Below are 19,699 nucleotides of genomic sequence, written 5' to 3'. Positions count from 1 at the left end.
AACGTGAAAAAAAAACCCCCTTACGCATCTCGTTGGACAAGCCCTGGCGTACTGCGATTGATGGCGGCGAGACAGCAAGCTGGCTCTTAGCAGGACCAATTTGTGGTAAATCGCTTCACCTCAGTCCAACTAGCTACTCCTCGACTCAAGCCCTTTTGTCTTTTGCTTTGCAAGAAGAAGTCGAGCGTGGCCTTCTAGAGTTGGATGATCGATGACCTCTTCCATTGTAATGTCTGAGGCAATTTGAGCTCTGTACTGTGCTAGCAATAGCACTGTAGCTGCATGGCCGCCGCGTATTTCATAATATGGCGTTGTTGGAGAGATATCATCAACCTCTTCAGCGCTAGTGTATAAGACGTTTTGCCAAATGCCTCGAACCTTGTGTATTAAGCTGGGTTCCTGTCCTCCCAAGCGGACTCCGCCGTCGATGACCAGCTGCAATTCATCACGCTCTCGAGGCAAACTGCACGTTTCGTCACGTTCCTGTTCGACTTTATCCTGAGCAATTACTATGCAAGCATCATCGGACGTAAACATGGCTATCTTCTGAACAAGACTTCCCAGGAGACTCTGAGCCTCATAGGGCGAGACAAGGTTATCGTTACAACTTAGAGTGACTTCAATCGTATTGCCCTTGGGAATAGAGATAACCCATATATCCGTAGAATCATGTGAAGGGCATCGAAGGCTCACATTGGCCTCGGTCTTCCCATTATCAAACGTTAATGAGGGAACGTCGTCAATATTCTGATGCTGCAAGATCGAGCTGTATCGTGTAGACCGTGGCCACGCTGTGCAAGCTTCCACAATACGATTCAAACCCAGAGTTTCGTGAGGCATCGAAGCAAGATAGCGGTCTTGGATTGTTTCTAGGAGATTCTCGGCTGTCATGCTAGGGCGAATCCGTATTCTCACAGGAACGATGTTAACGCAGGGCCCAACCATGTCCTCCACGCCCGAGATAGGAAGCGTTCTACCGGACACTAGATGGCCAAACACGACATCGTTCTGCTTGGTATACTTGGCCAGTGTAAGAGCCCAGGCAGCTTTCAAAGCGGTCGCAAAAGTATGCTTTCGGCCTTCTGGAGTCGGGATTGTTCGTTTATAAGTCTTGGCGACAGGATATTGATACGAATGACTTGGAGGTGAGAGCTGTGTTATCTTCGTCATGTGTGCACGATGCAGCTCCGTTCGCCAGAAACATTCGGCTTCTGTTTGCGGCTCTGTGTTGCCTATCTTTGCTGCAAAAATGGAAAAGCTTGGACGAGTCGGCAGCACGCGACCGTCAAAGGCGTCGGATAGGTCTGACCCGATGTGTGATAAAGACGTTGCATCGGATTGAGCGTGAGAAAGCGTCATCGCAAGCGCGCAGACACTCTCGCTAGTAGGGCCGGCGGTCATCATGCGTACACTACCCTCGCTGATCGCTGAAACTTGACCATTGGCAATCATGGAGTCGACCCAGGCATGGATTTCTTGTTGAACATCGGCATTCCGGAGGACGTGCTCGTGCTTTACATATGGTTCTCTTCGCACAATTTGAAGAATTTGCGAACCGAACGCTACGAATGCAGTTCGCAAAATCGCATTGCGTGTAATCACAGTGTTGAACGCTGTGAGGAGTTTTTCTTTATTGAGAGGAGAAGAAAAAGTTATGATGACGTAGTTGCTCCATCCTCGACTTTTCATCAGGTCGCCAGCAACAGCCCAGTTTTGAAAGTCCGTTGCTGGAACGACGTCTTGGATGTCGTTCATAGGTATCTTTAAGCTTGTCGAGACGTGCCTTCGAACGGCGTCATCCCGTGGTCGTGCTGTCGGGTTTTGGCCTTGCGCAATGTCGACTGTTGAGTCTATCATTGATTTTGAGCATTGTTGAGCCATACTATATATCGTTGGGTGGCGAAATACATCTGATGCCCTCAAGAGAATGCCATTGCGACGTGCTAAAGAGGCAAGATGCATGGCGCTTATTGAATCGCCTCCCATTGCTATGAAATGATCGTGGATTCCAATTTCGGCCGGATCTACCTGTAATACCTTGGAAAGAAGCTCATGTAACTTAATTTCCAAGTGGAAGTGACGTTCTATCGGTTTTTCACCCAGGTTGCTTAGAGCCGCTTCCTGCTGGGGCGGGAGGGAAGCGACACTCTGTGTCAAATTAGGTTCCGGGGTTCCGGTTTCGCCTTCCAGAGTCGCCTTCAGAGCACCAACACTTGACGTGTCTGAGCTGTGTTTTAGCTGCTGGATTAGCCGGTCCAAGCCCCCCAGGATGCCATGTATGTGACCTTCCGAGACTCGACGAGAATCAAATTCCATTTCAAACTCGAGCCTGCCGCTAACGATTCTAGCACTCAAGACAATGGCATAAGTATGAAAAGCCTCCAGATTCCCTGAGCGTTCTTCAGAGCTGAAGATCTTCGGAACGGCTTTGTCGCTCTGAATGTCAATGTCGAGCAGGGTCTCAAATTGGCATGCAGCTCGTGTGCTAGGATCGATTCTTTGGATATACTGCATGCCGTGCTGCGCAAACGGCATTGCCTCGAGACCTTGGTTCTGAATATCCATAAGCAACGAATGCAGGTTCATTTCATCATTAATCTTGACCCTCGTTGGGATGATGGACATTGTAGGGCCACACAGGTCCATGATTCCAGTGACTGCGGCGCTGCGACCGTTGGTGACGGTTCCAAACGTAACATCTCGTGAGTCGTAGTAGTTTCCAAGCAGAAGACCCCAGGCAGCTCGAATTAACGAAGGCCCAGTGACTGGACATTGCCCTGTACCAAAATCTTCAATAGAGAGCTTCACAATCTTCGGCAGCGGGCTCTTCTCAATCGATGATTTAGCCAACTGGGAACGTGGAGGTACAAAACCATTCAACAGCTGTGCCCAATATGTAGCTGCCTCAGATTGATTAGCGGAAAGAATGTTTTGTATAAACGCGGCAAATCGAGGCGGCGACGGGATGGAGCCCTTGTGGTATTGTTGGTCTACTAGGTGCAAGAGGAGATTTATCGTCCAGCCATCGTATACAGCGTGATGAGTTGTCCAGATGAATTGACGAACCGCATTATCACGTTGTTCGGCAATACAAAACCGCATAAGTGGAGCTCCAAAGTCAAAAGCCAAGTGTCGATCGTTGTGAAGGTAAGTCTGGAGATCTTTTGTCTCGGCCCAAACAATTGTCTCGTCCAAAACCGTCTGCACTAGGCCCCACGCCTCCGATGAGACTATACGAGTCCGGAGAATGTCACAGACTTTGGCAACATTGTTCCAAGCGGTTTTGAACCCATCAATGTCAATTTCTGGGTCAAGTGGGAATATTCGCTGTGTAACATAGGAGCCTGGCCGGTTCTCCGAGTGTAAGATCATTCCTGCTTGTAGAGGCGTGCAGGGGTATGCATCCTCGATTTGGGTCTGAATGACATTGCATTGGTTCTCGATATCAGCCATGAGTATTTGGAAGTCCGGCTCCTTTCTCTTTTCGAGAAGGCTAAATGGTTGCAATGGCTGTTCTTCCAGATGTCTAATCGGAGAAGTAGCATCGCATATTTCGGCTAAGCTTTTTGCACGAAGGATTGTAGGCACTGGCATATTCAAACCTTCTTTTCTTGCCAACGTGGAAGCTTGGATCGCCGTCATGGAGTTAGCACCCAGTCTCATAGGACTATCATTCATACCAATGTCTTGGGGCTTAATATTTAGTATGCTAGCCCAAAGTGACTGCACTTGTCGTTCTAGAGGCGAAGATGGTTTTCTTGTGGAATGAAATGAAAGCGAATGGTCTTTCAGGCTAGATCGCGGAATGTTTTCGAACAAGGTCCTTAGAGCGCGTCTATCTAGTTTTTGGGATAATGTCTTTGGTAATTGCTCGAGGGGGACGTAAAACGAGGGTATCATATAAGGCGGCAAATGCTTCGAGAGGCTCTCCTGCAGAGCTATCAAATCATTGCGTAAAGAAGTTGTTACTGCGCCAATGTTGTTGTCATAGCATATGTCCACATTGCTTGAGAAGTTAATGAAAGCTACTAGGACTTGCGAGTGCCCGTTTAGATTAGCAACCTCGACTGCGGCAGCCTTGATAGTTGGAGAGTTTTTGGCAATGCGGAATTCAATCTCGCCGAGCTCTATTCGTTGACCTCGTAGCTTGACTTGCGTGTCTTTTCGACCCAAGAAGATCAGAGTCCCATCCGCTTTCTGTCGAGCCATATCGCCAACCTTATAAAACCTGCGTCGAAGTCCATCTCGTCGGGGCGTAGCCCATTTTGGCGGATCAATAAAAACTGCCTTCGTCTTGGCTTCGTCAAAGAGATACCCGCGGGCAACCATAGGACCCTCCAACAGTATCTCGCCCGGTACTCCAATCGGCACAAGCTGATCGTGATTATTTGGATCCACCAGCCACATGTGGCACCGTGTTCCGGACCCGATATCTGAGGGCGATGAGCTTGGGCTGAACTTGGCCATTGATGGCCAGATAGTACCTTCGGCGGGCCCGTAACTGTTGATCAAGCAAGTACGATTGGCATATCTATCAATGAGCTCCTGCCTAGCAGCCTCGCCTCCGAGAACAAGAGTTTTAACATTCTTGACATCTTCAGGCAACACAAGGTTTGCAACTGTTGGCGTGAGATAGAGCCAGTTGATTCTGAAATTTGCAATGACACCGGCGAGATTGCTCAGGCGGTCTGCGTCGCTAGGAATGCAGCAGCATCCACCATGCATCAATGTTAGAAATATTTCGCTGCTGCTGACGTCGAAGGCATATGCGGCGAACTGTAGGACTCGACTATCTGCGCTAAAGTTCATTTCTGCAGCCATTCCGTCGGCGAGTGTGCAGAACGCGTCATGCTGCAGAACGACTCCTTTGGGGATACCGGTGGAGCCAGAGGTGAATACAATCAGCGCCGCATCCTGAGGATCAAGAGTGGTTTTGAAGGTCAGCTTGATTGGAGACTGAGGGAGTTCTGCCAAGAGCAGGTCATCAAGAACAACGACATGCTTGACCTGGCCGTCAAACATTGCCGCGTGTTCCTTTCCCACCAGCACAATTGTCGCTTTCGTATGTTTAACCATCGTTCTAAGCCTCTCTGGAGGGTGCGATGGATCGAGAGCGGCGTAAGCTCCACCAACTTTGAGGACTGCAAGCATAGCAACGACGGCCCATGCCGACTTACTGAAGCAGAGCGGTATGATGGGCTTTTCATCGACTCCAATGTTTTGCAGGTAAACAGCCAATCTTGACGATAAGATATCAAGCTCCCCATACGTGAAATTTCCATCCCAGGCCTCGATCGCCGAACGGTTGGGATCCAACATCACCTGTGCTCGCACCTTCTCATGAATGAAACTTGGAACAGCGCAGTATTCAGAGGAATTCCACTGATGAACCAGTGCTTTGTCGAATGGAGAAATACGTTCCAGATCTGCCACTGTGCCTTCGGTGGCTAATTGAGTTGAAGACTGAACGCCATCTACTCGGACGAGCTGTTGCAGCATATGAGCAAAATGATGCATCATTTGCAAAGCTTGCGTCTGATCAATCATACTCTCGTCAAACACGCATTCCAAATCAAGACTGTTTTGGTGCGGACGGCATGTTAGCACTAGCGGGTGAGTGTGAAATGCTTGAGAGTTATTTCGAGAGCTTTCAAGTTCAAGGACTGCGTCGGAGTGCACATGACCAACCATGGGATGTATATCCAAAAGTGACTCAAAATCACAAGCTTCCCAGCAGTCTTGGCTCAATCCTTTGATGTTTTGAACTCCAAACTGCTCGTGCGGCATGATTGAGGCACTTTGGTTTTGCACAAGCGAGAGAAAATTGCCAACTGTAGATTTGCTGTCAAGCTGAATTCGCAATGGTGCGGTGCCAATTGTTGGGGCGATGATTGTGTCCACATCGGTAAGTTGTAGTGCGCGTCCGGCTAAAACAATCCCAAATATGACATCTTGAGATTCACCGTACTCCGAGACCGTCAATGCCCAGGCCGCGCGAATATATGTTGAGAATGCAAGATTGGACGTATTGGGAAATGTAATTTGGATAGTCTGTTCGAGTGAGCGTTCCATTCGCAGAGTATGGCGTTGTTGGTCTTGTTTGACGAAATGACCAACAGAAGACGGTGACGCCAGCTGACTCTTCCAGAATCGTCGAGTCTCTTCAGAATCCAATGTCCTGAGGTATCGGATGTAATCGCGATAATCAGCTTTTGGGCGGACCCAGGTGCCATCATATGCCGCTCGAAGAGCTTCGGTCAGTTGATCCAGCATCCAGGCATCATAGATGGCATGATGCGCAGTCCAGGCCAAGTAGGAATCCTCTCCTTCAACCAAGTACAGCTGGGACAGGGGAGAGCCAGAATGTATAGCCATGTGCTCGGAGTTGCGGCGGCATTCGTCTAATGTTGCCGCGCTTTTCCATGCCAATTTCTCGCGGAGAACGACCTGCACTAGACCTGAAGACTCAGTCTGTACCAATCTCGTTCGGAGGATGCAACTATCATCGGCTACTGTAGACCAGGCTTCAATCAACTTGTGTGGATCTGCGTCATGAGCAATCTTGAATATGTGAGTGGCGATGTATGACCCTGGCTGATGTAGGCTTCCCCGCATGAATAGTTCCTGCAGCGGTGAACACGGATATATATCCTCTATGAGGTTGGCTGTTATCCCACAAGCCGCGCAAACTTCTTGGGTGGTCGCGTTGTCAATCGTGGGAATAGTGTCACGGAGCCGAGAGAGTTCGGCGTTGTTTTGGTCATCACAGCCGGGCATCGCGGTGGCACTGACACGTGAGACAACTGCGGCAGTCATCTCTTCCAGGCTGGGACCCTTGAATATATCTTCTACCGTTAAAGAAAGACCGGCTTTTCTGCATTGGGCGACAAGCTGCATGGCTTTGAGAGAGTTTCCACCGAGTGCAAAGAATGTATCGTGTAGACCTATATTAGTGGCTGTGATACCCAGTTGCCGAGCCCAGAGAGTTTGAAGGGCCATTCCAATAAAATGCTGGGGTTGTTTCTTACTTAGTGTTGCGGCCACTGTGTTGCGGCTGCTATATTGCGTTTTGTAAAGCTTCATGAAAATGCTCCTGAGCGCTGCGCGACCAAGCTTTCCAGAGATTTGCATAGGAAAGTGCCTGACCTCGACGTAAAATGAGGGAAGCATATATGTAGGTAGGTCAGTCACAAGATGAGACTGGATGCTGCTCAACATCGGGGGCAGCGAACTTGCCGCGTGAAGTGCGGCGTCACTGCTTTCATCCTTTGTTCTCTCTCCCAGAAACCCAACAATGGTAGGCCCCAGGTCGGGAAGTGGAATGCATTCGACTGCTATCTGCTCGTGCGCAATGACATCTCGCAACCTATGTTCAATCTCTGCAATCTCGACGCGCTGGCCCCGGATTTTGCATTGGCTGTCTTTCCTTCCCACAAAGATAATAGATCCGTCAGTTGCATATCGGACGAGGTCACCCGTCTTGTAAATTCTCCAGCTGGATTTCAAACTGAAGGTTGAACGCCATTTCGTATTGCCAAGGAAGGCTTCGTTGGTTTCGTCCCCGTGGTAGCCGCGCCCAACAATTGGCCCCTCTATGAGGAGCTCTCCTACTTCGCCAATAGGCACGAGTCTTTCGTGGTCATTTTCATCCACAACCCAAGTGATACAACCGACACCGTGACCAATATTCGATGGATCGGTATTCATCTTTGCCGGAGGAGCCACTGTACTGACGATAGAGCACTCGCTTGGCCCGTAGGTGTTGATCAGAGTAACTCGGGATGCCCATTTGGCTACATTGTCGGCAGTCATTGCCTCCCCTCCCAAGATGACTGTTGTGAGTCCTGGACTGTCCTCTGGAGACATTGCAGCAACTGCCGAAGGTGTCGTGTCGAGAGTATTGGCACGATAACGCTGGATGGCGTCGGCCAATTCATTTTTGCACTCATGCGCTGAAGGAATGCAGACACAGCCACCAACGATCAAAGTTGTCAGTACGTCTTCAATACTCGTATCAAAGCTGTAGGAAGAGAAGCTAAAAACTCGCGAGTTTTTGTTACGATGTATCCGCTCTGCTCGCACACAAGCTCCAGAGCAGAACGAGTCGTGTTCGATCATTACGCCTTTTGGCTTTCCCGTACTTCCCGAGGTAAAAATGATGTACGCAAGATTGGATGATTGCCTTGGATTTTCTGGATTGCCTGTGCTATCAGCCTTCGACAAGCAAAGGCCATCGTTAGCATTGCGCAGCGGCCAGCCATCTTTAGAAACCGTTATAGTTTTAAACTGCGGAGCTGGGAAAAGCGAGTCAGTTTCTCCAGATACCAGACAAACGTCGGCTTGTATTTGGCCGATTATCTCATGCAGGCGTCCGATAGGCTGGGATGGGTCCAAGGGTAGAAACGCGGCGCCAGCCTTCAGTGTTCCTAGAACAGCGATGATATACCACATCGACTTTTCGAAGCAGACAGGAATAACAGATTCAGCTCCATATCCCAGGTAATTAAGGTATTCCCCTAATCGAGTGGAAGTCTGATCAATCTGACGGAAGTTCATCTCCCCATCCCAGGACATAATGGCTGGAGCCAAGGGTTCATTTCGCGCTTGATCTGAGATCAGGTGATGAATCTTCTCTTTTACATATCGTGGTAGATTCGAATTTAATTTCTCGAGCTTCAACTTGTCGGTAGATATGGTAGGTGTCAGGTCTCTCAATAGGCGCTCGGTTAATCCCTCGCGTAGCTGCTGGAAAGCCGTCCTGATACCCGCCAATAGCTTTTTTGCGTCTGCACTTGCTATCATTGAAGCATCGTAATCAAGAACAAAGCCTACGCCACCTTCCTCGAGGAAGCACTCCAAAACAATGGGGTAGTCTGTCATTGCTACACCGACCGCCGCGTCCTCAACGCGCAGCACTGCATTCTTTCTCCGTTGTACCGGCGCCTGAATGACGAGCAGGCTTTGGAACTCACAGCCTCTACCTGCTTCAGCAGATACAGAGGCTATATTTTGCAGCCCAAAATGCTGATGATGCACCATTTGCGCTCGCTGATGGCGTAGTTTCTGCATGAAGTCGATGATTTGCTCCGTGGGAAAAACTTGGGTTCGCACAGGCAGAGTCGCAATTGTTGGGCCGATAATACTCTCAATACCAGATAGAGAGATGTCTCGCCCGCTTTCAACAATACCAAAAACAATGTCAGTCTCTTCCGAGAAGGACGAGATTACAATCGCCCACGCTGCTCTCAGATATTCCGATACTGTGAATGGCGAGGTTTCTGAAGACTTGTAGAGCACCCGAGCCTTTAGACAGTCTCTCGGTTCTGCTAATGCTGGTGACCGGAGCGGAAGCCGATGCCCTCTGAAACCACTATACTGTTGTGTCCAGAACATTTTGGAGTCTTCTTCGTCAATGCTGGAAATATAATCTATGAAAGAGCCAAATTGAGGACTGTTTGTTGCCAGTTGGCTGGCAGCTAATTGGCTGTTGTAAGCAGTCGAGAATGCGTCGAGCACTAAGTCGCAGCTCCAGGCATCCATAATCGAGTGATGTGCCTCAAAAATAAACGACGAGGTTTGTTCCGTGCTTTGACCTTGAAACAAACCAAGGCGTAGCAACGGTTTGCCAAAGCCTGTGTTGAATTTGTCTTTCATCTGAGTTTTGTTTGTTATAACTCGCCACTGGAGCTTCTCAGGTATGACAGCTTGCCAGATGGTTGACTCATCATCTTCGACGAATCGGGTTCGAAGTATGTCATATTTTTGAATGACAAAGTCCCATGCTTCTCTCAATTTTGGGAGGTCGAGATGCCCGGGAATGGCCCACTCGTATCGGATCATATACGAGCCTGCATCTTTTATTGACCGTAAGAAAAGACTCTCTTGAAGAGACGTGCACGGATAAGCGGCTTCAACCAATGACTCGTCGATGTGACATTTTCTTGATACAAGCTGCCGCAAAGCTTGCGTGCATCCCGGTTTCTGCGAGAGGCTGGGTGACCCCGTCGGTTTGCCGGGGGGGATAAATTTTCCCTGCGAGGTGTTCTGGATCAAATTGGCCATCTGTTGGACTGTGGGATTCTGGAGAATCTGTGGCACTGTTATACAGAGGCCTTTTGTCCTCGCAATAGAGGCAAGACTCATCGCAGTGATGGAATTAGCTCCCAGCCGGAATATGTCATCCTCAACACCAAATGCAGTTTCTTCGATGCCAATGACATCTGCGACGAGGCTATGGACAATACGCTCCGTTTCCGTTGCAGGAGTGATTGAGGTTTCCGAGAATCGCTCAGGTGCCAGTGAGCTGAACTGCACAAACAACGGTTGCTCTTCGGCGAGGTGCATGTTGGCAAAGATGCAACTGCGAATACACTTAGATGGGAATGTATGGAAAACTTGCTTCGACGTGGATAATGATTTGATTGTGTGATCGTTGAGTTCGTACAGGAGTATAACGACAGTTTAAAGCTTCGTACACGGGTGCAGCACTACAAATTAAAGAGCCAAATAGCATCGGAGTTCGGCCCTAAGAAATACTGTTGGGCCATTATTGTATGCTTTCTATGACTGCAGTATCGTCCGAGACGTAGATGTTTATACGTGCTGTACACGGACTGAGGCGTCAGTGAGGAGTAGCAGAGGTGTGATAACAACGTCGGAGCAATCTTAGCAGTAGTCCGATCCGCTTCAATATAACATACCGGAGCTCGACGCTGGTAAACACACTTTGGTACTGGTAAATTAATTAATGTGGAGTGGTCCGATGCGCCTCGGAGCTCATGCATGCAGCCGGAGCACAACGGCGCACACAGCATTTCACCTGTCTTCTCCTCGCATATAGTCTAAATAAAGATGTATATACAGATATATATTTGCGTGTGTGTTTGTTGAAAGATAGATATAGTCTCCGCAGCTAAATTAAGTAGAAATTTATTCTCCTGCTCTTGACTTTTGTTGGTATCAAGTTTATAGCAATGTGTGGTGTCATCGGTCTCAGTTACGCGGACCCAAAGAAAGATGTGGCCGGCGAGTTGGTCGAAGGGTCCATTTTACTTCAGCATCGAGGCCAAGATGCATGTGGATTCGCCGTTCAGGGTGCCGTAGGCCGTTCTGGAGTCGCCAAAGGAAGGGGCCTTGTGATGGACTTCGTTCAGAGTGAATCGCGCTCCATCAACAATCTGCGTGGCAGCGAAGGTATCGGGCATGGTCAGTAAAACCGCCCGTAATGATCATGACCGTATTCAGGCCTAATAGTAGATTTAGTGCGCTATCCCACTAATGACAACCACGCGGATTCACAAATTCAGCCCATCATTATGGATGGCTACCACAGAACCAGTCTCAGTCACGTATGTACTGTTTTCTGCATCTTCATGAGCGACACAGCTGGATGCTCGCTAACCAAAGCAGAATGGGCACTTGACCAACCCTCAGCAGTTAAAAGCAGAGCTTCGCGGAGACGGGCTTGAACCAGGAGATAACGCTGGCGACACAGAGTTAATGTATTTGGTGCTCATTTCAGCTCTAGGGGTCGGACGTGAATCCGAAGCCTCTCCAAGCCAAATACTGTCCGCAATTTTAGAGGTGTATAGGCGCTGCCAGGGATCTTTTGCGTGCATCTGCATGATCCCTTCGTTTGGGGTAGTCGCGTTTCGAGATCCTTACGGAATCAAACCGCTTGTTTTTGGCGAGCGCAGTCTGGGATCTTCTGGTTCAGACTTCGCGATCGCAAGTGAGAGTGTTGTCTTGCAAAAGCTCGGATTCGAGCATTTCCAAGACCTCAAACCTGGTTAGTACTAGAGCCCGCGCCTTGCGGCCATTAGCTGACGCTCTCAGGGCAAATGGTTCTAATTCCGTCTTCATGGCGAGGCAACCATCAACCGCACTTTCATCAAGTGGTCGCTCCCCAGTCATACGCACCGGACATCTTTGAATATGTTTACCTGGCCCGGGCCGACAGTGTAATTGATGGCATCAGTGTCTACGACAGCCGCAGACAAATGGGTGAGGCACTGGCTCGAGCTGTGAAAAGCAAGCTTGGACCAGCTGTCAAGGCAATTGACTGTGTCATCCCTGTGCCAGACGGTGGCTATATCGGTGCTCTAGAGTCGGCAAGAGCTCTTGGCAAACCTGTCAGCCTCGGTTTCGTTCGCAATCAACACTCTTGCAGAACTTTCATCATGCCCAACCAAGAGCAGCGTCTTCGAGGAGTGCGGCGCAAATTGAGCACCGTCAATGCTGAGTTCCAGGGCAGGAACGTGCTTATCATAGATGATAGCATTGTCCGAGGCACTACATCTCGAGAAATCGTGGCCATGGCCAGAAAGGCGGGGGCTCGCAAGGTTTACTTGGCCAGCCTTTCACCAGCCATTAGGTACGCTAAACCTCCCTTTCGTTGTTAAAGTGTGGTTAGCCAATTGTCTTAGATTTAAACACATCTACGGAATTGACCTCGCGGACGAAGAGAAGCTGGTGGCTCACAAGCGCACCGATGAAGAAGTCTGTGCCAATCTTGGCGCCGACGGGCTGGTCTATTTGCCGCTACCAGAGCTTGTAGACGCCTGCCAAAGGTCAACAGTTGGGGAGGGGCCACTAGGATTCGAGGTTGGCCTATTCTCTGGAAATTACGTGACGGAGACATACCCTGTTTCCCCAGCAAAATCTGGAAGTGAACGGCAGAACTCACTGCCCTGGTTTCACGACACAGCGGAGTTTGGGGGTCTACATAGGGCAGCTTGTCATGCTTTAAGAGGTACCCGCATAGTATAAGGTGGTTTGCGTCCAGCGGCTTTGTAACTGTATTCTATCTGTTTGTAGCAAGCGCTTAATTAAGATGGGGAATTGTCAGATAAATCGTGGTTTGGCCGCTCTTACAAGTGACAAATTCTGCGCAACAGTTGGAGACCTCGCCAGAACTCAGCAGTAACAGCATGCCATTTGAAATGCGTAATCGAAAGCGTAAACACATCTGGAAAGCTTACTCGGCTGAATTGCTGTACGGAGCAGACAGACAGATTGTATGTCTCTGGAATCGGCCTACCCGGAACTCATGGGATTCCAGCAGCTTGCGTCGTTGGCGCTAGCAGCCTTACGGATCTCATAATTTCCTAGACTGTTTTTGAATGTCATGATGGATGTCCGGTGGATGTCCGTTGCACGGTTGTTTTCGGAGCTCGGAGTTGGGCTCTGGGAAACGAATACCAGTGACCTTATCAATTGCTCATAGTCTTGGATAGTTCGTATCGCTACAAGAACAACTGCCTTATTTGCCTTATATATTTTAGCGCTACATCTTCACAATTGTTTTACTCCTTAGCAAGAGACATTAACAGCGCAAGATCGAAACATGTACAAAGTTTCCGCCCACGAGCCATGCCTGGAGCCGATTGCGAACGGAGATACATCTAGTGTGCTTTCAGTAACTAATACGAAAATGTTCAATCAATTGCGGAATCAATTGTTGCAGGATTCCTGTTTGGATTTCCAACCTCGCCAAGCGGACTACCAGGGCAGTCGAGTTCCTTTGGCCAGCCACTGTCAGAAAGAGCCCAATGTAACAAGTCGCCAAATAGAAGGCATGGAATCTCATGATTTGCGTTCACCTACAGTCACACAAGGAGCTGTGTATCGAATCAACCAAAAACGACTCTGGGAGGAGATACACAAGACTTCCTGTTTTGGGCTACTGTCATTGAAGCAAGGCATGAATAGGCTATCATTAAGTGCTGATGACAAGCTTGTGCGAGACTATCTTTCTACGGAGGCTAGATCGCTGGGCTGCCTGGTACGAACTGATGAGATGGGCAATATATTTGCCATTCGACCAGGACGAAACAATGACATACCGCCAATTGGGATGGGCAGTCATCTTGACACACAACCTGCCGGTGAGTTTTATCTCAGTCGTGAGGTATCAGTAACTCTAAAGATGGAACAGGCGGCCGATTTGACGGTATACTCGGAGTTTTAGCTGGATTGGAGGTTTTGAGAACAATGAAGGAGAATAATATTCAGACCTATGCTCCGGTAGCTGTCATTAATTGGACGAATGAGTGAGTCCAATTTCCGGCTTCTAATCTGGTGCATCTGACTAATTCGAATAACAGGGAAGGGGTACGATTCACTCCAGGCTGCACTGGTTCTGCGGTTTGGGCTTCACATATATCGCTAGAAGTTGCCCATGCCATGCCAGATACGTCAAATACAACAACCATGAAGGAATCGCTTTCATCCATTGGCTATCTGGGAGAGACGAAGGCTAGCCACAAAGAAAATCCGCTCTCAGCCCACTTTGAGCTTCACATTGAGCAAAATCGAAAGCTACAAGATTCACAAAGGAGGATTGGCATTGTGACAAAGATCCAGGGTATTCGGTGGTATCGAGTACAAGTTTTGGGCCGTCGTGACCATGCTGGAGCAACTCCGATGCAGGAGCGCGCAGATGCATTGGTTGCGACAGCAAAATTCATTTCGTTCCTCGACAGGCAAGCTCTCATTACTTCCGCAGTCGCAACAGTGGGAGTACTCAATTTGGAGCGCCCATCATTGAATACAGTACCTGGTTGGGCCAGCTTCACAATGGATATTCGCCACCTATCAGAGGCAATCCTGGAGAAATTTGAGTCTGCGATCGATGCCATGGCAAGTTTACTTAAAGCTGAGAATAGCGGGCTTGACTTTCAAATTGAGCGCACTTGGCACAGCCCCGCTGTCGATCTCGATCCTGCAGCCATCAAATGCACCCAAGACGCGGCATGCGACGCTATCGGAGCGGGCCAGCTAATGGAGATGGCGAGCTTTGCCGGCCACGACAGTGCATTAACAGCAATGGCGGTGCCGACTTCAATGATTTTCGTACCAAGCAGAGATGGCATCAGCCATGCACCGGCGGAATTCACCAGCGAAAGAGACTGGTAAGTCCCTATGTCCATATGGCATTACTCTGAAGCGACTAACCATAAGTCAAGCGGCAATGGCGCTCAAGTATTATTAGGTGCTGTTCTTAACTACGATAAAAGACTAGAAAGTTAGAAATAAGCACAATGTAGGATCCAATTAAAGACTGTTGTCCGGAGTTGAATTGGGCTATACAAAGTATCTGTTATAAATATCCAAGACAGCACATTAAATACGAAGAAATACGAAGTATCAAATACAAAAATATGTATCCACAGACTATAGTTAACCTCAAGGCTTTGTGATATCTTGCATTATTCATCGAATCAGAACATACACTCAGGTAAACAGAGAAGCCATTGAAGCCCAACCAATCAGTCAACAGGCAAGCTACCTAAAGACTCAATCTCTATATGATAGATTGCGACTATGGGGCTTCCAAAGTTGCTAATTTGGATCAAGTGGTACAGTGGCGTTAGGGTAGTCAGGAGTGTATTAGACGGCTCTGCTCATTGAGACACTTAACGTATTTACTTTTACTCAAAAGCTTTCTACCGATTGGTCTATGTAGCTTCGTTTGATGAGTCATTATATTGTTCATCATCATTATCTACTTGGTGGATGCACCTACCCTGAACAAAGTACAGTCGACTGGGTGGTGTAGTAGACCACTGTGGATTCTTTGTAGCGGAAGTTTGAACAAGAGAAAATCTGCCTAACTACGTAAGAAGCGAAAACCATGGCCCATTCAATCCGAACTGAATATTCCGTCGCGGGGTCGGAGCATCTCGGATTGTGTTAGGCATGCTGTCGTTAACAGCACAGCCCTTCAAACCCGTCATTCAGCTAACAGGCGCATGAAGGTAACAAGGCCGAGGTCCGTACTCAGCGCCTCTGGCTACAAGCAACCGTCCGCAAGCTGCCGTACTCATGCGCGTCCCAGGACGTATCCTTGTCACTCCGAGCTCCGAGAGGAGTAGAGGTCCGATTGGCTAATCTGGTCCGCGCCCCCACTAACATAAGCCTATGTAAGTGCGTTGTGAAGAAAACGATAATTTGGATATATGGGACGACCTTGGATGGGTTCACTTTGTTTCGCGGCTGTAATTTGGAAAGTTCAAAGACATATTCGCTTTTTTATTGAGCTGTAATCATGGAATGCCCAAAGAGAGAAACCACTGAAGCTGAACATGCAACCTCCGAGATTGCTCCAGCTCAAGAGGACTCAAAATATCCTCGCGGTATACCATTATTTCTCAACCTCCTCTCAATAATACTAGCAACAATAGTGTGCGGCTATGTATGCGGAACATGCCATGCGATATTATTAGCTATTGTTTTTGCTAACATTGCAACAGGACGCAAATTGCGTGACGACTATTATCCCGGTTGTAACAGACAGATTCAATTCACTCAACGACGTTGGCTGGTATGGTGCTGCCTTTTTATTGGCTTCGGCATCTTCACAACTCTTTTACGGAAAACTCTATCTATTTTACCCATCTAAAATTGTCTTCTCTGCTGTTGTCTTCACCTTTGCTGTAGGAAGCCTCGTATGCGCTGTTGCGCCAAATAGCAGTTCGTTCATCGTGGGCCGCGCCATCTCTGGCCTGGGAAGCGCAGGAATATTAGCCGGAACCAACATTATAATATCCCGGTGTGTGCCAGTTCGAATGCGACCAGTCTACTCCAGCATTATTGGGGCGATTGAATGCGTGGCCATCTCGATTGGACCATTGCTCGGCGGCGCGATAGCAGAGACTCTGGGATGGAGGTGGTGTTTCTGGCTTCTTCTGCCCCTTGCAGGCCTAACTATTGTTATCACAATACTCTTTCTGGGAAACGAACAAAGCGTCGAACAATCAACGTTGACTCTGAAAGACAAAATTCGCCGCCTCGACTTACCCAGCCTGGCGCTATTTATACCAGCCATTGTGTGTCTGATCTTGGCACTTCAGTGGGGTGGGAGTTACTATGCTTGGAGCAACTGGAGGGTCTTTGTGCTATTTATAATCTCCGGATGCTTCTTGTTTGCCTTTGGGGTTTACCAATACCGGAAAGGCGAGGAGGCCACTGTGCCTCCAAGAATATTTCTTACTAGGACTGTTCTTTTTGGAGCTCTTTACTCTTTCAATACTTCTGGGGCGCTGTATGTTGTGGTATACTATGTAAGTATAACTAAACTATGGCATGTACTATGTTGCTAACTTATAGATAACAGCTACCAATCTGGTTTCAGGCAGTCAAAGGAGCCTCGCCATTCAGCAGCGGCGTTCGTGGCCTTCCGCTGGTATTGTCTCTAGTGGTTTCCATCTTAACATCAGGGAGTATAACGAGTATCATCGGTTACTATACTCCAACCATGTGTCTTGGATCCATATTGATGGCGCTTGGCGCAGGAATGCTGACAACGTTGCATGTCGACACGCCAACGGCGTTATGGATAGTATACCAAATTGTCTTTGCTCTTGGCATTGGGTTCGGTTTCCAGCAGCCGATTATCGCTACTCAAACAAATTTTTCGGGAAAGGACCTCCCGATTGCCTTAGTGCTAGTCAGTTTTATCCAAAACTTGGGAGGGATTGTAGCCCTTTCTTCTGCGCAAAACATTTTCACGAATCAATTAATGGATAACTTACACAAAGCGGCGCCTAATATTGATCCAAAGCTTGTTCAGAAGGTTGGAGTACTAAGTCTAAAGCTTAGCTTTACTAAGAAAGAGCTAAATGAGATACTTCCAGCCTATAACCTCTCTATTACTCAGACGTTTTTAGTAGCAACTGTTATGGCTTCGGTAACAGCAATTGGTTGTTTTGGTATTCCTTTTTATTCAGTAAAAGGCAAGACTACCAAAGAAAATAGTGTATAGGCAAGAGTTAGTTTAGTTATATACCACAGAATTAAGACTTGTTTTTCGGAATTTTGGAGTTAATATCTTTAAATCCGCCTTTGAGCCAATTCCCAATGCGGTATCTGAAGTAAGATTTTGTTGCATCTGATTGGTTCGGTCGGATCTTTCACTTGCAGATTGGTGCCCTTTATCTCCGTTCAATCGAAAACACTCCGCTGAAAGAGACTAAGTTAAATAATCGACAAGATTGATGTCACAAAAGTGTGTAGAAATGAGGGGCAAGCAAGGGTGACTGAATTAAAGATATACCGCATTGAATCTAGCTATTATAAATAACACCTTCCTTTCCGTCTCTGCGATCAATTTACTCAAATTCATCAGAGTTTTCTTCATTTCAACATAGCTAAAATACTCTCCTACTCTTTCAGATCTTGAATTATCCAAAATGGCGCCGAAAATCAACCGAAACATACTGGGAGCTGTACCTACTCCAATTAGCCCTTTGAACAAATACCGCCTGTTATCCCCATCCGGTGCTGTGAGAGTCAGCCCTCTCTGTCTCGGAGCAATGAGCTTTGGCTCAGGATGGTTTGTGTTGGGCGCCGCTAATAACAGACATCTTCTAACTTTGATTGTAGGAAAGGATATCTGGGAGACTGCGACCGCAAAACCTCTGAAGAGATTCTTGACGTTTTTTATCAACAGGCAAGTCATATGCGTCTGAGAGATAATTAGCGTCATTATTTTTACTAACCAAAGGACTAACTAGGGAGGTTTGTGTCATCTGGATAGATGAATTCCTTAGCAGATATGCGTAGCTCATGTCTTCATACTAGGCAACTTTATTGACACGTCCAACAATTATCAACTGGGGGAGTCTGAAACCATTATTGGCGAATGGATGAAGAAACGCGAGAACCGTGACGAGCTGGGTACGTTTCACTCATGCTACTATGAGTGCATCAGTCCTTCACGCTAATAAACCTGTCTCGCTCAAGTTATTGCAACTAAATACACTACAAATTACGAAAACGCCCCTGACTCGAAGAAAATAAAAGCTAACTATACCGGTAATGGCTCCAAAAGTCTCCATGTGTCAGTCGAAGCAAGCTTGAAGAAGCTGCAGACTGATTACATTGATATTGTGAGCACCCCTGCTATCCACCTGTGCAATTACTCATATTTTCTAACCTCTGTTTTAGCTTTATGTCCACTGGTGGGATTTCAGCACCTCAACTTCAGAGTTGATGCAATCCTTGAATAACCTCGTGGTTTCCGGGAAGGTTTTGTACCTAGGAATTAGTGACAGTCCTGCATGGGTTGTGAGGTATGTTCATCAGGTATTGGGGTCCCAATCCCTAGATTAATAACCGAATACGCAGCAAAGCCAATGAGTATGCCAGAAACCATGGCCTTCGACAATTTTCCGTATACCAGGGACGTTGGTCCGCCGCTTCACGCGACTTTGAACGAGATATTATCCCCATGGTCAAATCCGAAGGTATGGCACTAGCCCCATGGGGTGCTCTAGGAGCTGGTAGATTCAAGACCGAAGAGCAACGCAAGGCCGAAGGCGGACGCAATGTGGTGGCAACCACAGAGGAGATCACTGTTAGCAAAGTGCTAGAGATTGTCGCCAACCGCAAAAACTCGATTATAACGAGCGTTGCGTTGGCATATGTGATGCACAAAGCACCTTATGTCTTTCCTATCGTTGGAGGCCGTAAGGTAGAGCAGCTGAGAGAGAATATCGCAGCCTTGTCGCTCAAGTTGACTGAAGAGGACATTGCGGAGATTGAAGCTGCAGTGCCTTTTGCATTGGGATTCTACAGCGGAAAAGCAGAAGTCCATTTGCTCCATTGGGCTAGTGGTTCATTCACTTTGTGCTATATGAAGAAGAGGCTTTGCAGTATCTCCTTTTGATTGCATTGAAGATCCGTAATTTCTCATAGA

General features: G+C 47.9%; 4 protein-coding genes across 4 annotated transcripts; 3 read left to right on the top strand and 1 right to left on the bottom strand.

Annotated features, from left to right (window-relative positions):
* Positions 1-129: 129 nt before the first annotated feature.
* TGAM01_v208465 (hypothetical protein) lies at positions 130-10,344 on the bottom strand (the record flags this gene model as incomplete). The annotated part of the gene is made up of 1 exon (XM_018806621.2): positions 130-10,344. The coding sequence occupies one exon, from the start codon at positions 10,342-10,344 to the stop codon at positions 130-132; it is 10,215 nt and encodes a 3,404-aa protein (XP_018660091.2).
* Positions 10,345-10,973: 629 nt separating this feature from the next.
* Positions 10,974-12,768, top strand: TGAM01_v208464 (adenine-7; the record flags this gene model as incomplete). Its single annotated transcript, XM_024550339.1, has 5 exons — positions 10,974-11,205; positions 11,263-11,348; positions 11,410-11,788; positions 11,836-12,373; positions 12,426-12,768. The coding sequence occupies 5 exons, from the start codon at positions 10,974-10,976 to the stop codon at positions 12,766-12,768; spliced, it is 1,578 nt and encodes a 525-aa protein (XP_024404894.1).
* Positions 12,769-16,048: 3,280 nt separating this feature from the next.
* On the top strand, positions 16,049-17,198 carry TGAM01_v208463 (hypothetical protein; the record flags this gene model as incomplete). The annotated part of the gene is made up of 4 exons (XM_018806619.1): positions 16,049-16,136; positions 16,185-16,195; positions 16,254-17,044; positions 17,117-17,198. 4 exons carry the CDS (start codon positions 16,049-16,051, stop codon positions 17,196-17,198), a joined length of 972 nt encoding a protein of 323 aa, XP_018660089.1.
* A 993-nt stretch (positions 17,199-18,191) lies between these two features.
* Positions 18,192-19,669, top strand: TGAM01_v208462 (aldo/keto reductase; the record flags this gene model as incomplete). The annotated part of the gene is made up of 5 exons (XM_024550338.1): positions 18,192-18,455; positions 18,555-18,678; positions 18,745-18,890; positions 18,949-19,073; positions 19,129-19,669. 5 exons carry the CDS (start codon positions 18,192-18,194, stop codon positions 19,667-19,669), a joined length of 1,200 nt encoding a protein of 399 aa, XP_024404893.1.
* Between the last annotated feature and the right edge of the window lie 30 nt (positions 19,670-19,699).

This window comes from Trichoderma gamsii, assembly GCF_001481775.2.
Source record: "Trichoderma gamsii strain T6085 chromosome Unknown Scaffold_36.2, whole genome shotgun sequence".
Classification (NCBI taxonomy): Eukaryota; Fungi; Ascomycota; class Sordariomycetes; order Hypocreales; family Hypocreaceae; genus Trichoderma; species Trichoderma gamsii.
This window is presented reverse-complemented; position numbering and strand designations above follow the sequence as displayed.